Source organism: Dermacentor variabilis, chromosome 4, assembly GCF_050947875.1.
Source record: "Dermacentor variabilis isolate Ectoservices chromosome 4, ASM5094787v1, whole genome shotgun sequence".
Classification (NCBI taxonomy): Eukaryota; Metazoa; Arthropoda; class Arachnida; order Ixodida; family Ixodidae; genus Dermacentor; species Dermacentor variabilis.
The window spans coordinates 14,084,689-14,099,608 of NC_134571.1; the positions used below are offsets into that span (position 1 = coordinate 14,084,689).

General features: G+C 46.4%; 2 protein-coding genes across 11 annotated transcripts in view; one reads left to right on the top strand and one right to left on the bottom strand.

The window, feature by feature from the left end:
- LOC142578690 (transmembrane protein 272-like) overlaps positions 1–13,191 on the bottom strand; it is a 38,970-nt gene extending 25,779 nt beyond the window's left edge. Inside the window, exons 1-3 of one of the 10 annotated variants that reach the window (XM_075688176.1) lie at positions 12,903–13,191; positions 8,837–12,835; positions 4,777–4,888 (exon numbers count right to left, since the gene is read on the bottom strand). In XM_075688176.1, coding sequence (XP_075544291.1) covers positions 4,777–4,879 — 103 coding nt within the window. In that variant the 5' untranslated portion in view covers positions 4,880–4,888; positions 8,837–12,835; positions 12,903–13,191. Of the gene's footprint in view, positions 1–4,776; positions 4,889–5,185; positions 5,921–8,836 lie in introns of those variants that run through there. The other 9 variants (XM_075688177.1, XM_075688175.1, XM_075688170.1 and 6 more) reach the window with 9 other exon arrangements.
- Positions 8,014–8,445, top strand: LOC142577739 (uncharacterized). Its single transcript, XM_075687192.1, has one exon. The coding sequence runs from the start codon at positions 8,014–8,016 to the stop codon at positions 8,443–8,445; it is 432 nt and encodes a 143-aa protein (XP_075543307.1).
- Positions 13,192–14,920: the final 1,729 nt, after the last annotated feature.

Consider the following 14,920-nt stretch of genomic DNA (forward strand, 5'->3'; position numbering starts at 1 on the left):
AGCAATATCATATCATCCGCGAACAGATCTCTCGGTTTTTTAAAGCGTCCTTTGCGTCACGCACCATCAGACATAAAACTTCTCGCGTACAAATCACTCATCAGATCGAAACTAGAATATGCAGCGCCCATCTGGAGGCCGCACCAGGCATACTTAAGAAACGAACTAGAATCTGTACAAAATCGTGCCACTAGGTTCAACCATTCTTCATATTCATACGACATAAGCATATCATCCCTAAAACGTAAAACTGATCTTGCTAATCTTTCTGTGCGTCGCCACATCGCCAGTCTTTGTTTGTTCCTCAAATTATTTCACAGTCTGCTCAATCAAGCACCGTATATCATCCCACCAGCACGCATATCCCCCCGTACGTCCCATCCTTACTCAATCGCACGCGCACGTGCTCGCACCACTACTTTTGCAGCCTCATTTTTTCTTCGCACAGCAGTGGACTGGAATGGCCTTCCCCGGAAAATTGCAGCCATCACGTGTTCATCAACTTTTGCGGACAACTTAACTACATTTGTTTCTCATGAAGATCACTCTCTGTAACCTTGATTTGTAAACCCACCCCTTATGTTATACCCCCTAACCGGGGTCTTTAAGGTAATAAAGTGATGATGTGATGTGATGAGTTTTCTTTGTAGCGATTGCTACGATTGGGTGGATGTCTCATTTTCCTTTAATTATTTCTCTCCACCTTGCAGGTTTCTGGACAAATATTACGTCATACCTACTGTACCTAGGATCCGTATCAATGGCTTACGCATCAAACAAAATGGCAGAAACATGGATATTCAAGCAATTAGATACTCATGTACACCAAACCACTCACCCCATTGCACGCATTGCAAAGCAACATCACTGCATGAAAGAAAACAATCTGATACACCTGGTAACCACCCACGCACTGAGCAGGTTCACCTATGTCGCCCCGTACCTTAGCCTCAGTGCAACTGACAAGCTCAAACTCAATATCAAGATCAAGAGAGCCTATAAACAAGCCCTACATCTTCCTGTTTCCAACTCTAATGAGAAACTGGGTGCCTTCGGCATTCATAACACCATAGATGAGCTCATTGAAGCTCAGCGCATTAGCCAATATGAACGACTCGCCAATTCCATCGGGCAGGCACATTCTAGGGACCCTAGGCATAACCTACACCACCCAGTTTCGACCAAAAGTAGCCATCCCTCCGAACATTTGCACTCAGCTAGTTATCCTGCCCATACCTCGCAACATGAACACAATCAGGAGCGACATGCAGACAGAGCTAAATGACTACAAAAGCACTATGACCAAGCCGCTGACGTAGCCTACGTGGACACGGCGGAATACCCCAACCAGAATGGCATGGCGGTCATCGTAGTCACGGGCTCGCAGTACCGCCTCGCTGCGACCGCATCAATACTCCCCACTCAACCAGAATAAGAAGAAACGGCCATCGCTTTGGCCTACACCTCTACCAATGCACATTGCATCATCAGCGATTCAAAAACGGCCATTCGCAACTACACAAGAGGACTGATAGCGCCGCAAGTGCAGAGGATACTCTCCAGCACTCCTCCCTCAAGGCAACGCCGCGTCCAGATCATCTCGGGTCTGGCAGGAAAAGAAGCCTCCCATGGTGCCGCCCGAGCTCTCGCACACAGGGTGCATCATCCTTCTCTTGCGTCTTCCGATCCTGACCAGCCCTCTGTTCTGCATCCTGGTCACGTGCGAGATTGAATGGTCACTTCCATAGAAGTCCTCCTCGACTACCGCAGAGAGTGGTTACGCTAACCCCCAGCACACAAAACACTGAATAAATCTCAATCCACCACTTGGCGACTACTTCAGACGCGAATTTTACCAAACGCCATGCTATACAACCGAATTTATCCCGATGCATACTCCCCACTATGCAAAGCATGCGAGGCCTGTGCTTACCTTGACCACATTATCTGGCAATGCCTCAAAGCCTCACACACCAACACCCACCGCACTAACACTACGCACATCATAACTATGGCCAAGCAGTGGGAGACATTGCTGCTCAGCTTGGACCCAGAACAGTAGCTCTGAGCCGTCCGGATAGCCCAAGACACTGCCAGAAAGCAAGGACTGGTCGCCATATGAGGAAGGAGGGGGATTGGGGGGTTAGTCTCCCGACCCCTGCCACCCCTGGGCCTCATCAAGGACACAGTAAAGTTGTATCTCTCTCTCTGATCCATCAGCACAATGAACCACTGGCATGTTACGTCGTCAAGCCCACCATTGTGTCATTCGCGACGGCCTACTCCACCGATGCAATTACACCGCCGATAGCCACCTGTGGTTGCTAGTAGTACCCCGCAGTCTGCGTTCTGAAATATGCATGTCATTCCACTCTTACCCACAGTGTACACACTCGGGAGCATTCAAAATTTACCAGCGCATTTGACACCGCTATTACTGGCGCAGGATGTACAGCTACGTTCAGAAGTTTGTTCGCTCGTGCCCCAATAGTCAGCGGCGGAAATCTTCACCAGGCCTCTCGCCAGCCAGTCTGCAACCCGTCCTATCCGGCCGCGTCAGCATTGATTTGTATGGGCCACTTCCCCTGACATCTGCTGGTAACCACTGGGCCATCGTGGCTGTTGACCACCTCATGTGATGCGCCGAAATTGCCGCTCTCCCAGTGGCTGCAGTGTGCAATGTTGCCTCCTTCCTGTTTCACCGATTCATAACGCGTCTTGGTCCACCACAGGAGTTGCTCAGCGATCACAGACATGTCTTGTCGGAAGTCGTCGAAACCACCCTCAAAGAGTGCTACGTTGTGCACCACACAACTACTGCTTACCAACTGCATATCAATGGCCTCACAGAATGCTTTAACCGTACGCTTGGCGACGTGCTCGCGATGTATGTAGCCTCTGACCACACAAATTGGGATGCCATTCTGCCCTTCACAACCTACACCTACAATACCGCCACTCAGAGCACCACTGGCTTTTCACCTTTTTTGTTATTGTACGGCCGGCACCCGTCGCACACAATCGACACAATCCTTTCGTACTAGCTGGACGCATATGAGTGCACGCCTATTTCTGCCACAGCCAGACATGCCAAAGAGTGCTGCGGTCTCACGCAGGCCTTTATTTCAAATGACCAAGAGCGCCAGAAGAGCGTTCGCGATAACACCACTTCTGCGCCCACGTTCCTTCCCAGAGTGCTTGTGTGGCTCTCGGTCCTTTCCACTGCACCTGGGCTCTCGTCGAAACTACTGACCAAGTATGAAGGCCCCTGCTGCGTCGTCGAATGCACATCTCCAGTCAACTACGTTATCGAGCCTGTTGAACCGCCTTCGGACATGCGCCATCATGGACGAGATATTGTCAACGTCGACCACCTCAAGACCTACTATGACCCGCTTATAGTGACAAGCTGTTAGGCCGCCGGGTGGCTCCCTTTTCGTTCTTGGGGGTAATTGTAGAGAAGGACTGGAATGATATAGTGGGTGGTCCTCTTCAGCACTTTTGCTCGAGAATGTCACTCGTGCTGGGAGTCCATGCCCTGCTCCAACGGTCGGTCCCAAAATGCTGGTGACTAAGAAACGCATTTACAATATATCTGAAGTTGAGTGTCCTACTTACAAACACAAGCAAGTAAAGCTACTGTTTTGAAGCAATTGGGCTAACCTGCAAGGAGGTGTGCCATCGCCTATGCAGCAACAGCAGTTAGTGTGTTTTTGAAAAGAGAGTTTGAAAATTTGTCACATCAGTAGCATGTGCATACCGAAGTTTACACCCCAGCTCCAGTATGCAAACTTATTCACAACCATTCTCTTTATTAGAGAGCACCTTTTGTTTTCCTAGATGAAATTTTAATCATATATTCGTAAAACTAAGTGCCAGTATCAGAGCAGGAGAGCACCTGGTCCTCGTTACAAGGAATTGGAAGCTTTAGTCAGACCAGTGTTTGGGACGTAAAATTAAGTGATATGTTACGTAACAGTGCATCAATAACATTAGGCTCTGTGATAAAAGACTTACTTCTGCACCCTGGCTGTTCTGTCCACCTAGATGCTGCTCTTACTCAATGGCCTAAGGCTTTTTGAGACATGAGATTGACAGTCACATTTTGATGGAGATAAAATGTTACTAAAGCTGGACAGTGGGCTAGTTTGTTAGCCATATAATGCACCAGGTTTCGTAGAGGCTAAAAAAAAAAAAGAAAGGTCGGTGGAAGAAAGACAAGAATTTTCTGTCTTCTTCCTCCCATTGGTTTTCTTACCACTTGAGATTTCAGTGGACTATCAGGTCAACAAACTAGCTCACTTCTCAGTACGACAGTTTCTAGTGCATTTGACAGCCGTCTTCAACCTCCCTCGGTACATGTGACCAGTGTCTTATCTGCACGTCCTTCCTTCTGCTATTCTTATTACCATTGAAAAACATTATTTAATGGAACCGAAGAATCAGTATTTCTACTAATTCAAAACTCATCATATAACGGGTAGTGTAGAAGGCATTGTGGGATGAGAAGCTTGTTCACTTCGGCGAGATCCATTTCCTTCCTCAGCTCAAGTGCATCAAAAGATGCTGCTCCACAACCTGAAAAACGTACGGATACATCATGGCCTTTCATCGAGGTCTGCATAAGCAGAAAAATCGAGCAGGAACACTGTGATCAGCCTGTCATGTTCACGCACCCACGGTAGACCATTCAGCACATGTGTGCGGTTGATACTTTGTGCAAAAATGTCACAAGTGCAGTAACGCGCATGCTCGTTAGATCTGAAAAGAGCATACCATTTGGATTTGTGATGTCGTCGTAAGACGGAGGCAAGTCATTTTCCACTGGACTGCGAAAAGGCGTCGGTAGGGGGCTGTCACTATACGGCGGCAACGACATGGCGAACTCCTGCACCAAGTTCACGAAAGCAAACACAGCGAAATTGAAGTTGTGCCGTTCTTTCCTCTTTTTTTACCAAAAGAAACGAAAAACAAGAATTCCAAATGCAAATCAGAATTGCTACAATTACTGCTATCTCACGAAGGCGCGTGAGACGATGACAAGAAAGCAATCTACAGAGTTGAGCGCAGAAGTCGGCATCAAATTTCGCTAAACAAGCTCGCGCTAGAATAAATCGATCGAAATAAGCGAATACATGCACTGAAGCAGTGCGATAGCATAAAGCCGCATTAAGCGCTCTCGTACCGAGTTTTTTACAAGTGATGAATACAAACATGGATAAAACGAAAACACAACGATGTAGCATCCAAGGCGAGGGGCGTACCACTTGGAGCAGTTCAATTTAAGAAAGCTTCCTTGGACACTAGGCAGACCTAAACGCGACAACATGAAAACATTAAGGTGGCTTTGCGAACGGTAACGATGCGTGTATAGGCGTTCAAACAGGCCAAGTTTCATGTGGCGCTCACAGTTTCGCTGCACAGACGACGAGTATCACCGCACGCCATACTTGTTTACAGCTATCATGCTTTCCTGCACAACCAGGAGCTCGTTTGACGAGACGTTCATGTGAGGGATCGCCAGCTGTTTCTGCGCAGGCGCGAGTAAGAGCGGGAGCGAGAGAGAAAATCTGGGGCCTTTGCTCCTTGATGTAGTGAGAAACTCTATGCCTTGAATCATGTAGCGAGTATGCCTTGAATATATGACTCCGCCTAGATATCTAGGCACTACTATATTCTAGGCACTACGGAGGAGGTTTCTTAGCGCGTGTTGTAGGCGTTTGCCCCTTTTGGCGACCGCTGTGTCGGACAGACTGTCTCGAACCTGCGGCTCTCGTGCCAAGTCAGTCGTGGCGGATCATAGCTTTCTCGCGCCTTACGGCGATGTACCTTGCAAGTAACATCTCCTGTGGGAGCAGTAGCGACCGTAGTAGAGCACGGGCAGCATATATTGAAAATCTAGAAGCTAGGCGCCTTCGCAGTGGCGTAGCTAGGTCGTCTGGCACCCGGGGCCCATAGGTCTTCTGTCACCCCCCTCCCCGGATGTAGCCGGCGGAAAGAGGGGTGTCTTCAGACGTATATGACACCCTCTCCCCTCCCCCCACTCACTGGCCCCTTGCACCTGGGGCCCACGGCCCCCCGGCCCCCCCCTGTTGCTACGCCACTGCGCCTTCGCAACTGCGGTTGAGCGCAAGCATGAAAGGCCGCCGGTGACGATGACTCAGCACCAGCGCCGCAGGCGCGAGAAAGACTGTCCGACGCACCTTCAGAGGCACAGTTCTGACTGGTGTTGCAGAAGTCGCGGGGCGCGATAGTGCTGAACTTAATTAGCGTCGCAAATTAATTAAGTAGGCGGCTGGACGTAGTTATATATATTTATTCAATCGTATTTTTTTTACTCATTGTAACAACGTGTCATTATTTCGCATTATTGGCGGCGACTCCAGGTCACCAAAGCGGCAACGGGGACGCGAAAGCTACAACCCGGACTGGTCCGGTTGGTGCTCGGCGAGGCCTGCGCGTGCCAGAGTTGTACAAGATCGGCTGTCCGCTATCGCGGGCAGCCAATTTTATTATGCGAACACCCCCTGGCACACTTCGGCCTCCGCGGCCCCAACCCACGTGCCGCCCTGCTTCCAGCCTTGATCCCCCCACACCTTGGATGCCCTGAAAATCCTGCGCCGCCTGGTTTATTAACCTCAGGTGCTCCCGCGAGGCCACCGTTCGGCGGTTACATGTGCCCTCCTGGACCAGTGCTTGCAAAAAATCCAATCTATCGTCGCGACGAAAAGAGGAGGCCCGTGACTTATACAACACCAGTCAGAACCTTGCCCCTTCAGACACAGCGATCACCATATGGGACGTCCGTGCCCACTGCCTCACCGCGCGGGCAGCCAGCGGCGGAGCGTAAACAAACTCGACCGAGCTCCGCTATGCCGGCTTGTCTAGGGGACAAACGCCTACAAGACGCGCTAAGAAACCTCCTCCAGCGCCTAGGCAAAGTCATATAGAGAAGTGGTTCTTGAAGGGATAAGGAAAGGTTGACGTTATTTTCTGCCGCCCTTGCGGGAGCACGGCTCAGCGTCAAAAGGGGTGGGGATAGTGGGAGCAAAGGAGATAGGAGAGTAGGGGGTTAAAGTGTCGCCATGGCAGCGGCTGAGCAGTCCGGCAGGAAGGGCCCAGTGGGTCCGGTAGGAATGGTAATGCCAGGGGGCGGTGATCCAGCAGGAGCCAGATGGTTGGGGCCAAGGAAACTCTATGGTTGGGGCAGCTCGAGTAGCCTAGAGTTGTTTAGACAGCCGTGAGGCTATCCGTCTTTGCAGACAATCCTAGAGTCTCGCCGAGAGCCCCGACGAATCGAGGCACTCGACGACACTTAGGAGCGTTGGTAGTCATATCATAGGTGTTCTGTAGTCATATATTCAAGGAGCAAAAGCCCCCAGATTTTCTCTCTCACGCTAGCTTTTACTCGCGCCTGCGCACAAACGGCTGGCGATCCCTGAAATGAATGTCTCGTAACCGCTACCGCAGTGACCCTATTCAGTAATGATGATTTGTTTTTATTTTGCTAGCGCCATCTCTCAATTGCGTCCTTTAGCGCTGTCCTGTGTCCTCCCTTGCATAGCGTTTCCTACATAATTTTTGTAGGAAACTCTATGCTCTCTTGTCCGTGTTTTTTGGCACTGTTTTAAATATGAATGATCCGTACCAACTAGCTCGCACCCAAACCCTTCTGAGCATGCATCTGACTATTCTCTCTGATTTTAGTTCACAACGCCACCACTACTGTTATTTCCGTAAGGTACAGTCATGGTACAGTTTCATGCAGTTTCCCTTCTGTGATAGCATCATCGTTTATTCTATCCTTCGTCATAGCGCGTGAAACTTCTAAACGCAGTTATGGTACTATTTGCACATGCGTTAGGCAAGCGCTTTGGCAGTACGGGTTCTCCGGCGGCTTCATGGAGGCAAGTGGCCCTGCATGGTCTATCTCGCGCGTGTGTTGGTCGTCGTCTGCTCTCAAGCTATGGTAGAGGAACTTTGACGCATGTGGACGAACAAGGCGGTGCACGGATGGTTGATGTTGCGGAAAAACCGGAGTCAGTGCGGACAGCAACTGCATCTGGGCGTGTCCTGCTGGGAAAGCACGTCTATGAACTTGTGAAATCCAACAATATGAAGAAAGGCGACGTTCTGACCGTTGCCCAGATTGCGGGAATCGCTGCAGCTAAACAGACATCCCAGCTGATTCCGCTGTGTCACCCATTGGCTCTGACCAAAGTAGACGTGAAGTTGACACTTTTGGAAAACACCTACGAAGTGCTTGTCGAAAGTTATGCCAAATGTACGGGAAAAACTGGCGTCGAAATGGAGGCACTGAGCGCCGTAACTGTCGCGGCTCTAACCGTCTACGATATGTGCAAAGCGGTCAGCCGAGAATTGAAAATAACTGATGTTCAACTGATCTCAAAGACTGGCGGGACGCGAGGAGACTACCATCATTGACAGCTCCTATATTTCGCCGTAAACATTTAACTATAACCGTTATATCCTTGAACAAGTTTGGGTGCCACCGATCTGTTGCGCGGTACCGTCGCGGTCAGTTCTTGCTTACGTTTCTTGCTCGTAAAATATTCCCTAATTATGCTATGGTTGTCGGCTGGTAGCAGTTGCTTTTTTGTTTCTTTCACTTAATAAAGCAGAACCAATTTTGATATCTGATGTCTTGCGCTTGCCACACAGGCTCACACATTCGGCGGCTAGAGCAAAACACTACAGCGTTTCGGGTGCAACATTGGAGTTTCATACTAGGAAACTCTATGGTGCCCGACAATTGCTGCAAGTTTGTACAGGGACGTGCATTTTTGGCTCAATCAAAAGAATATTTTGTGCTTACCGTCGCACGCTGTTCCTGCTGAAATTACGCAGAAATATTGCATCTTTGAGTCTACGTCGTTCAGTGTACACTTGGCACCGTTAACTGCTCGAGCTTTAAGAGGAAGAATGCAAAGTTGCCATTGCTTATGGAGTTGCAGCTGGTGGCGCGACGGCGATACCATAAATTTGTTTCGCCGCCTGCCGGCAGCTGCGGAAAGCCGTTTAGGGAGGTTGCTCCGTGTTCCAGAAGATCGAGCGGTAACCTTCCTTGAACGGCTGCTTACTGCAGCTGCCAGCACGCGGCGAAACGAGTAGAAACCAAGAGAGCTTAAATAGGCTACATCAACATGCAGGGCGGCTAAGAAAGTGGGCAGAGATTGAGCAGTTAAATAGAGAACAAATAGGGGTGCATGCAGTTACAGAAACGCACCATAGAGACTCGTAAGAGCCGCCAGTGATTGAGAATTACGTTTGGGAAGGGTGCAACAGAACTAATATTAGTTAAGTGTGGTTTAATGGCGCAAAAGTGGCTAAGGCTGTGCTGCGCCGAACACGAGGTGTTATAAAATCCAGTTTAGGAAGGGCATATGTTAATAATCTATATTTTATGTAAAAAATCCAGTGTCTAGAAATTTATGCATGTCAAATAATGGGACTAGCGGATCACTTAAAATTAAAGCAGGGTGTAAAGGTATTTGTATTTGATAGAAGTTGTGCAAACAGTTTCGTCTGTGTATTTCAATGTGTGCAGATGTCAGTAATATATGCATGACTGTTAGTGGTTCTTGTCATTTCTCACATGTTGGTGTGTCTTAATAAGCAAATAATTGTGTGTGAGGTGTGTGTGCCCAATGCAACAGACGTCGGAAAAAAGGGAGGGGGAGTCACAATGCTCATCCATCAGGTAGCCAAATAGAACAGAGTAAATTCAAAATGTCAAGAGCATCTTTGGTTATTAGGTACAATGAGTGAGAAAGAAACTTCGCTGGGTGTAACATATTTGGGGACCGGAAATAATTGCACAAAGAATCAAGAGTTAGTGGAATGCGTAAGTGCTGATATTAAGGGTTTCGGGAATGATGCCGAAATTATCCTATTGGGTGACATGAATGCCCACATACAGGATCTAGATGGCTACACCGACAACAGGAAGTCAATGCTAGATCTTTGTGAGCAACATCACCTCGTTATCGTGAATACAGGGCCCAAGTGTGATCTTTGTGAGCAACATCAATTCGTTATCGTGAATACAGGGCCCAAGTGTGAAGGGCAGATCACTTGGGAAGTGGGAAACTGGCAATCAACCATTGATTACTGTCTGATGACAGAAGGAATTCATGTTAAGTTGAGAGAAATGGTCATTGACGACGAAGGATATAGCAGCATAGGGAGTGACCATAAACGCATCATTTTGAAGATGGGATATGTAGTTGGGAAAGAGAGCAAGGAGTGCAAAATGGCAAGTTCAAATTTGAACGCTGAACAAATAACAAATATAGTCGCAAGAGTCGAGGAGAAACTTGGCAAATGGGCAAGTAAAGAGTAGGAATATAGTGAGCGTCCAAGTGTAATGACAACAGAAATATAGCAAAAGAAACATGTTCGTTGTAAAGGAAAAAAGAAACCGAAAAGCTGGTGGAACAGGTAGATACGACAAGCAATTGCTAAATGACAGAAAGCATCCCGAGAGCACAGGCAAGCAAAGGAAGCACAGTTGCCGCAGGATGAAGTGGCCAGTAAATGGGAAATATGCCGGGAGAAAAAGTCTATGGTTCAAATACTGATTCAAGCAAAGATAAAAGGTGAAAGTGAAAGTTGGTTGTTAGAAATACGTGACAAAAAGGCCGATCCAATATTTTGGAACTACATAAAATTATTAGGCAGGAAGTCAACAACAATACAACAACATATCCTAGATGAAGATGGAAACAAACAAAGGGTAAGCGGCATTAAATTACATCCAAAAAATAACAGCTGAATCTTTCAAGGCAAGGACGAGGTTGTATTTGAAGAAAAAAGGAGCATGAAAAAGAACCAGATGCAAAAGGAGCTGGTGCGGACAAATTTCAACTGGAAGAAAGCTGAAGAGAAAATTCCCAAGTGGACAGCCACAGGGCCAGACGAGGTTCCCGTTAGTCTGATTAATAAACTAGGATCAATAAGTACGGAAGCTCGGGTGAAAGCAGTGGAAAAAACCTTAAAAGATAGAATATACCAGACAGTTGGCGACAAAGTAGAATAAATTTATAAATGTAAGGGGGACAAAGATAGGATTCACTTGTATAGACTGTTGGCCATTACATCGGTAATATACAGATTAGCAATGCAGGCAATCAAATTAAAGCTGCAAGCATGGGCAGAGAATAATGGCATTTTGGGAGAACTTCAGAATGGCTTCAGAATAGGAAGGCATTTGGGTGATAACTTATTTGTTCTTACTCAATATATTGAAATATCAAGAGTAGAAACCAGACTGTTATATGTGGCCTTTTTAGAGATTGCAGGATCGTATGACAACGTAGACTGCAACATTTTGTGGGATATTCTGGAAGGGGAAGGCTTAGGCGACGATTGTCTACCCAAGCAGCAGAAAGTTCCCATTACAAAATTGGCCCGACGTCCCTGGCTGACTGAAAAACGATTGGCCCGACCTCGACACCCGATGGAGGGCATTGGGGATTGACACTGGCCTCACGTCTAGCGACCATTGGCAACTGACTCTGTAGCCGACGTGGCCGAGTCCGCACTGCGCATGGGCCAACTACGACCCAACATTTCGTAAGCTCCAGTTTGCCGTTGGCCATCGGTTGCGTGCGGACATTTTTTTTCTTAATATTTTATTACATTAAAAAAACACATAAGGTTTTTCTTTTTGCTGCGTGTTACGTTTTCAGGCCAACGATATAGTTTATTAGAGGCATTAAACTCTCACTCACAATCAATACACTCACATGTGAAACATAATTAAGCACCTTTAATTATTCTCTGTACCCGGTAGTTAAATATGTGACACGCAACAAAACAAACACGTGAGTGCAATGTTTCCTCTTTTTAGGTGTTTTATTTTGCAACCATAAAATACATTAATTTTTTCGTGCAGCAGTGTTAACAATTTGCAAGTAGTCTTTGTTCCCTGAAATAGTATGATACAGCTAAAGGACAGCGCTGGTCCGCTGTGAGACTTTCCCATACTGCCCGGGAGGCTCTTCTTCAGCCGTTTCCATACTCTTGGCTCTGAACGGTACAGTATCCGGCATTTCTCTGTCCCCGTCGAGCGCGAAGTTTGGATAGTTACAGTGCTCATAGAAACTGAAACAAATGAACAAACAAATAATATCATAATGAATAACTCTGTGAACCACGTAGACGATTTAGTGGACTTTTTCCCATTCGTGTGCAAGAAATCCCGATCCTGGCACAGTCACAGACAAAATAATTATTTCGTCATTGCACATACATGTAATAGACATATACGATGCATCTTCAGTGAATATTAGTGTGTTCAACTTCTGCAACGTGAAAAAAAATACATCCAGGCAGCGCGATAGATGAATACGACAATACATGGTTGCACAAACAAAATAGCATGCAGACTGCCACGCAATAAGTATAAAGGTTTACATCACATCGAGACTGTGGTGACAAAACATTACACGTAAACTACGAAAATGCGACAGCAGAACAATTGAGGAACAACTTACATATTGGTTATCCGCAATGTTCCACGTACATGTCATTTTGTCTGATGCTCCTATCTACTCTAGTCCACATGCGAAAAAGTGCCACACACAATCCATTCTTACCTGCAATGCACCAGACGTATATTGTACAGTACTGGGTATTTACAGTTTTGTTTTTCCATCTGTGGGAACAAAGCGGCTTCGAAATATGACTTTATCGCAATGACAACCGTACAAGCGTCTTACCTGATTTCTTCCCAAATCGTCATAACAGTTCGGAGCGTAGCAGGTTATTCGCATACTATGCTTCAATTTAAGTAGTGTCGTTCCAGTGTTTCCTAGAAAAAAAATAAAGAAAAATGCATCACGCTTACAAGACGAAAAATTTATATAAAAAATATGTACCTGAAAGTACGTCTCACATTTCCTTGTTCCAACTCTTGAACGATTGATCCATTCTCATATAAAGCTCTTCTTTCTTTCTTCCTGTAAGAAAAAACAAAGAGTTCATACGTTGCAAAACCACTTCCACAATACAAAGCAAGGTTTGTTCACTTGACAAAGATGGATACGCACTACACAACGTGAAATTAAAATGCCACTTACGAGTACGCATATTTTGCACGGCGAGACACGGCAGCTCCACTCCATGGAAAGGGCTTGCGTTCTTCTTGCCCGTGTTACTTACTGTAGTTTGCGTTTATGAAATGCGCCAACTACAGAAATGCGCCAACTAGTCTAGCAAGCTGTGGAGACGCGAAACGAGCTGGCGTCCAGAGCTAGCATTTGGCGGGGACTGGCGCCCCTGCCGCCCTGCCTGCACCCCTGCGAGCAGGCAGCGTTGCGCCTGACGAAGAAAAAAATAGATAGCAAAGAAAGCCCCGCTTCGCTTTCTCGCCACGTCCTCGCTGGTGGGAGCTGATGCTGATGGAGGGAATCACCCATCCCTGCTTTCCAAGAACTTTTCATTCCTTCTGGGAGAGGGAGATGCGACAGCGCAAGATGACCGCAGTTCCCCACACTTTTCTTTTTTTCATATTTTTTTTTTCAGGCACTGCCTATGAGCGCGCCGCTGTTTCCTTCTTGGTGTGTGTGTTGTGTGCATGCGTGCGTATGTAATGAAAATCTGCTATCTAGGTTTTGCAGGGATTGGTAGCTCTATACGAATATGTATATAGCTTATGTATATAATAATTTTGACCTCTTCAATGCGTCAAACAGTACTTTGGGTGCTATGTATGTTACCATGTAGGTGCTGTTTTTCTTTATGTGAATATTGTCGAAATATTCTATAATCTTGTTTGTTTTCTTTTGTTCTTGCTCATTATTGTGTAACTGTTATTACACCGTGCAATTACCTTTGTTTTAAAAGTCTTTCTGTGAAGCCGCTGCCAAGAGAAAAGCGGCTGCAGCTTTGTCAAGCTGTATGTGACAGCTTTTTCTGCACCTCCGCTGTCTGTACCTTTACAAGGCAGAAATAAATCATGTGAATTTTAATAAACATTCATCTTCAATGCATCGCGTCTAATAAACATTCATCTTCAATGCATCGCGTCTAATAAACATTCATCTTCAATGCATTGTGTCTGTGTGCATAGAGTTTGATATGTGCATGCATGCATGCACAGTCAATACGCCTTCCAGGGAGCTTTGCATAAAAATGGTACATGTGCCTCACAGGAGACTGAGCTTGAAGAAACACTCATGATGTACCATAAATTTATTAATTCTCAACTGCTTGATTGTTGAACGTCATTAGTTCATTGAGCAAAGGTTAGAATAATTTGATCTAACTTTAGTTCTTCCCAGTCAAATATACGTCGACAGAAGAAATGCTCCATTTGTATGACAGACATTCATTGGCATGCAACGTTAATTATTCTTAGACAAACTCACAATTGCTACAAAAATTTCATATTTTGACATCTCTTCGCTTTGTACAATCACTCCTTTCACACTCCCCAGTGAAAACATCCAACCGAAATGTTTTTCTAGAACTGTAAAATCTGAGAGTCTGACAGTTTTTGCTGTGATGCGACAGGGCCGTTTACAATTAACATGCTGTTCGCAAACAATTTTACTTGACTCTTTCCACTGTGCAAATGAATATTACGAGAACTGTTTAACGCAATATCCACTTGATTAAAATTTCATCATCATCATCATCATCAGCCTGGTTACGCCCACTGCAGGGCAAAGGCCTCTCCCATACTTCTCCAACAACCCCGGTCATGTACTAATTGTGGCCATGCCATCCCTGCAAACTTCTTAATCTCATCCGCCAACCTAACTTTCTGCCGCCCCCTGCTACGCTTCCCTTCCCTTGGAATCCAGTCCGTAACCCTTAATGACCATCGGTTATCTTCCCTCCTCATTACATGTCCTGCCCATGCCCATTTCTTTTTCTTGATTTCAACTAAGAT

Coding starts and splice junctions, on each gene's coding strand:
- LOC142577739 (XM_075687192.1), top strand. CDS start 8,014: ATGGTTGATGTTGCGGAAAAACCGGAGTCAGTGCGGACAGCAACTGCA.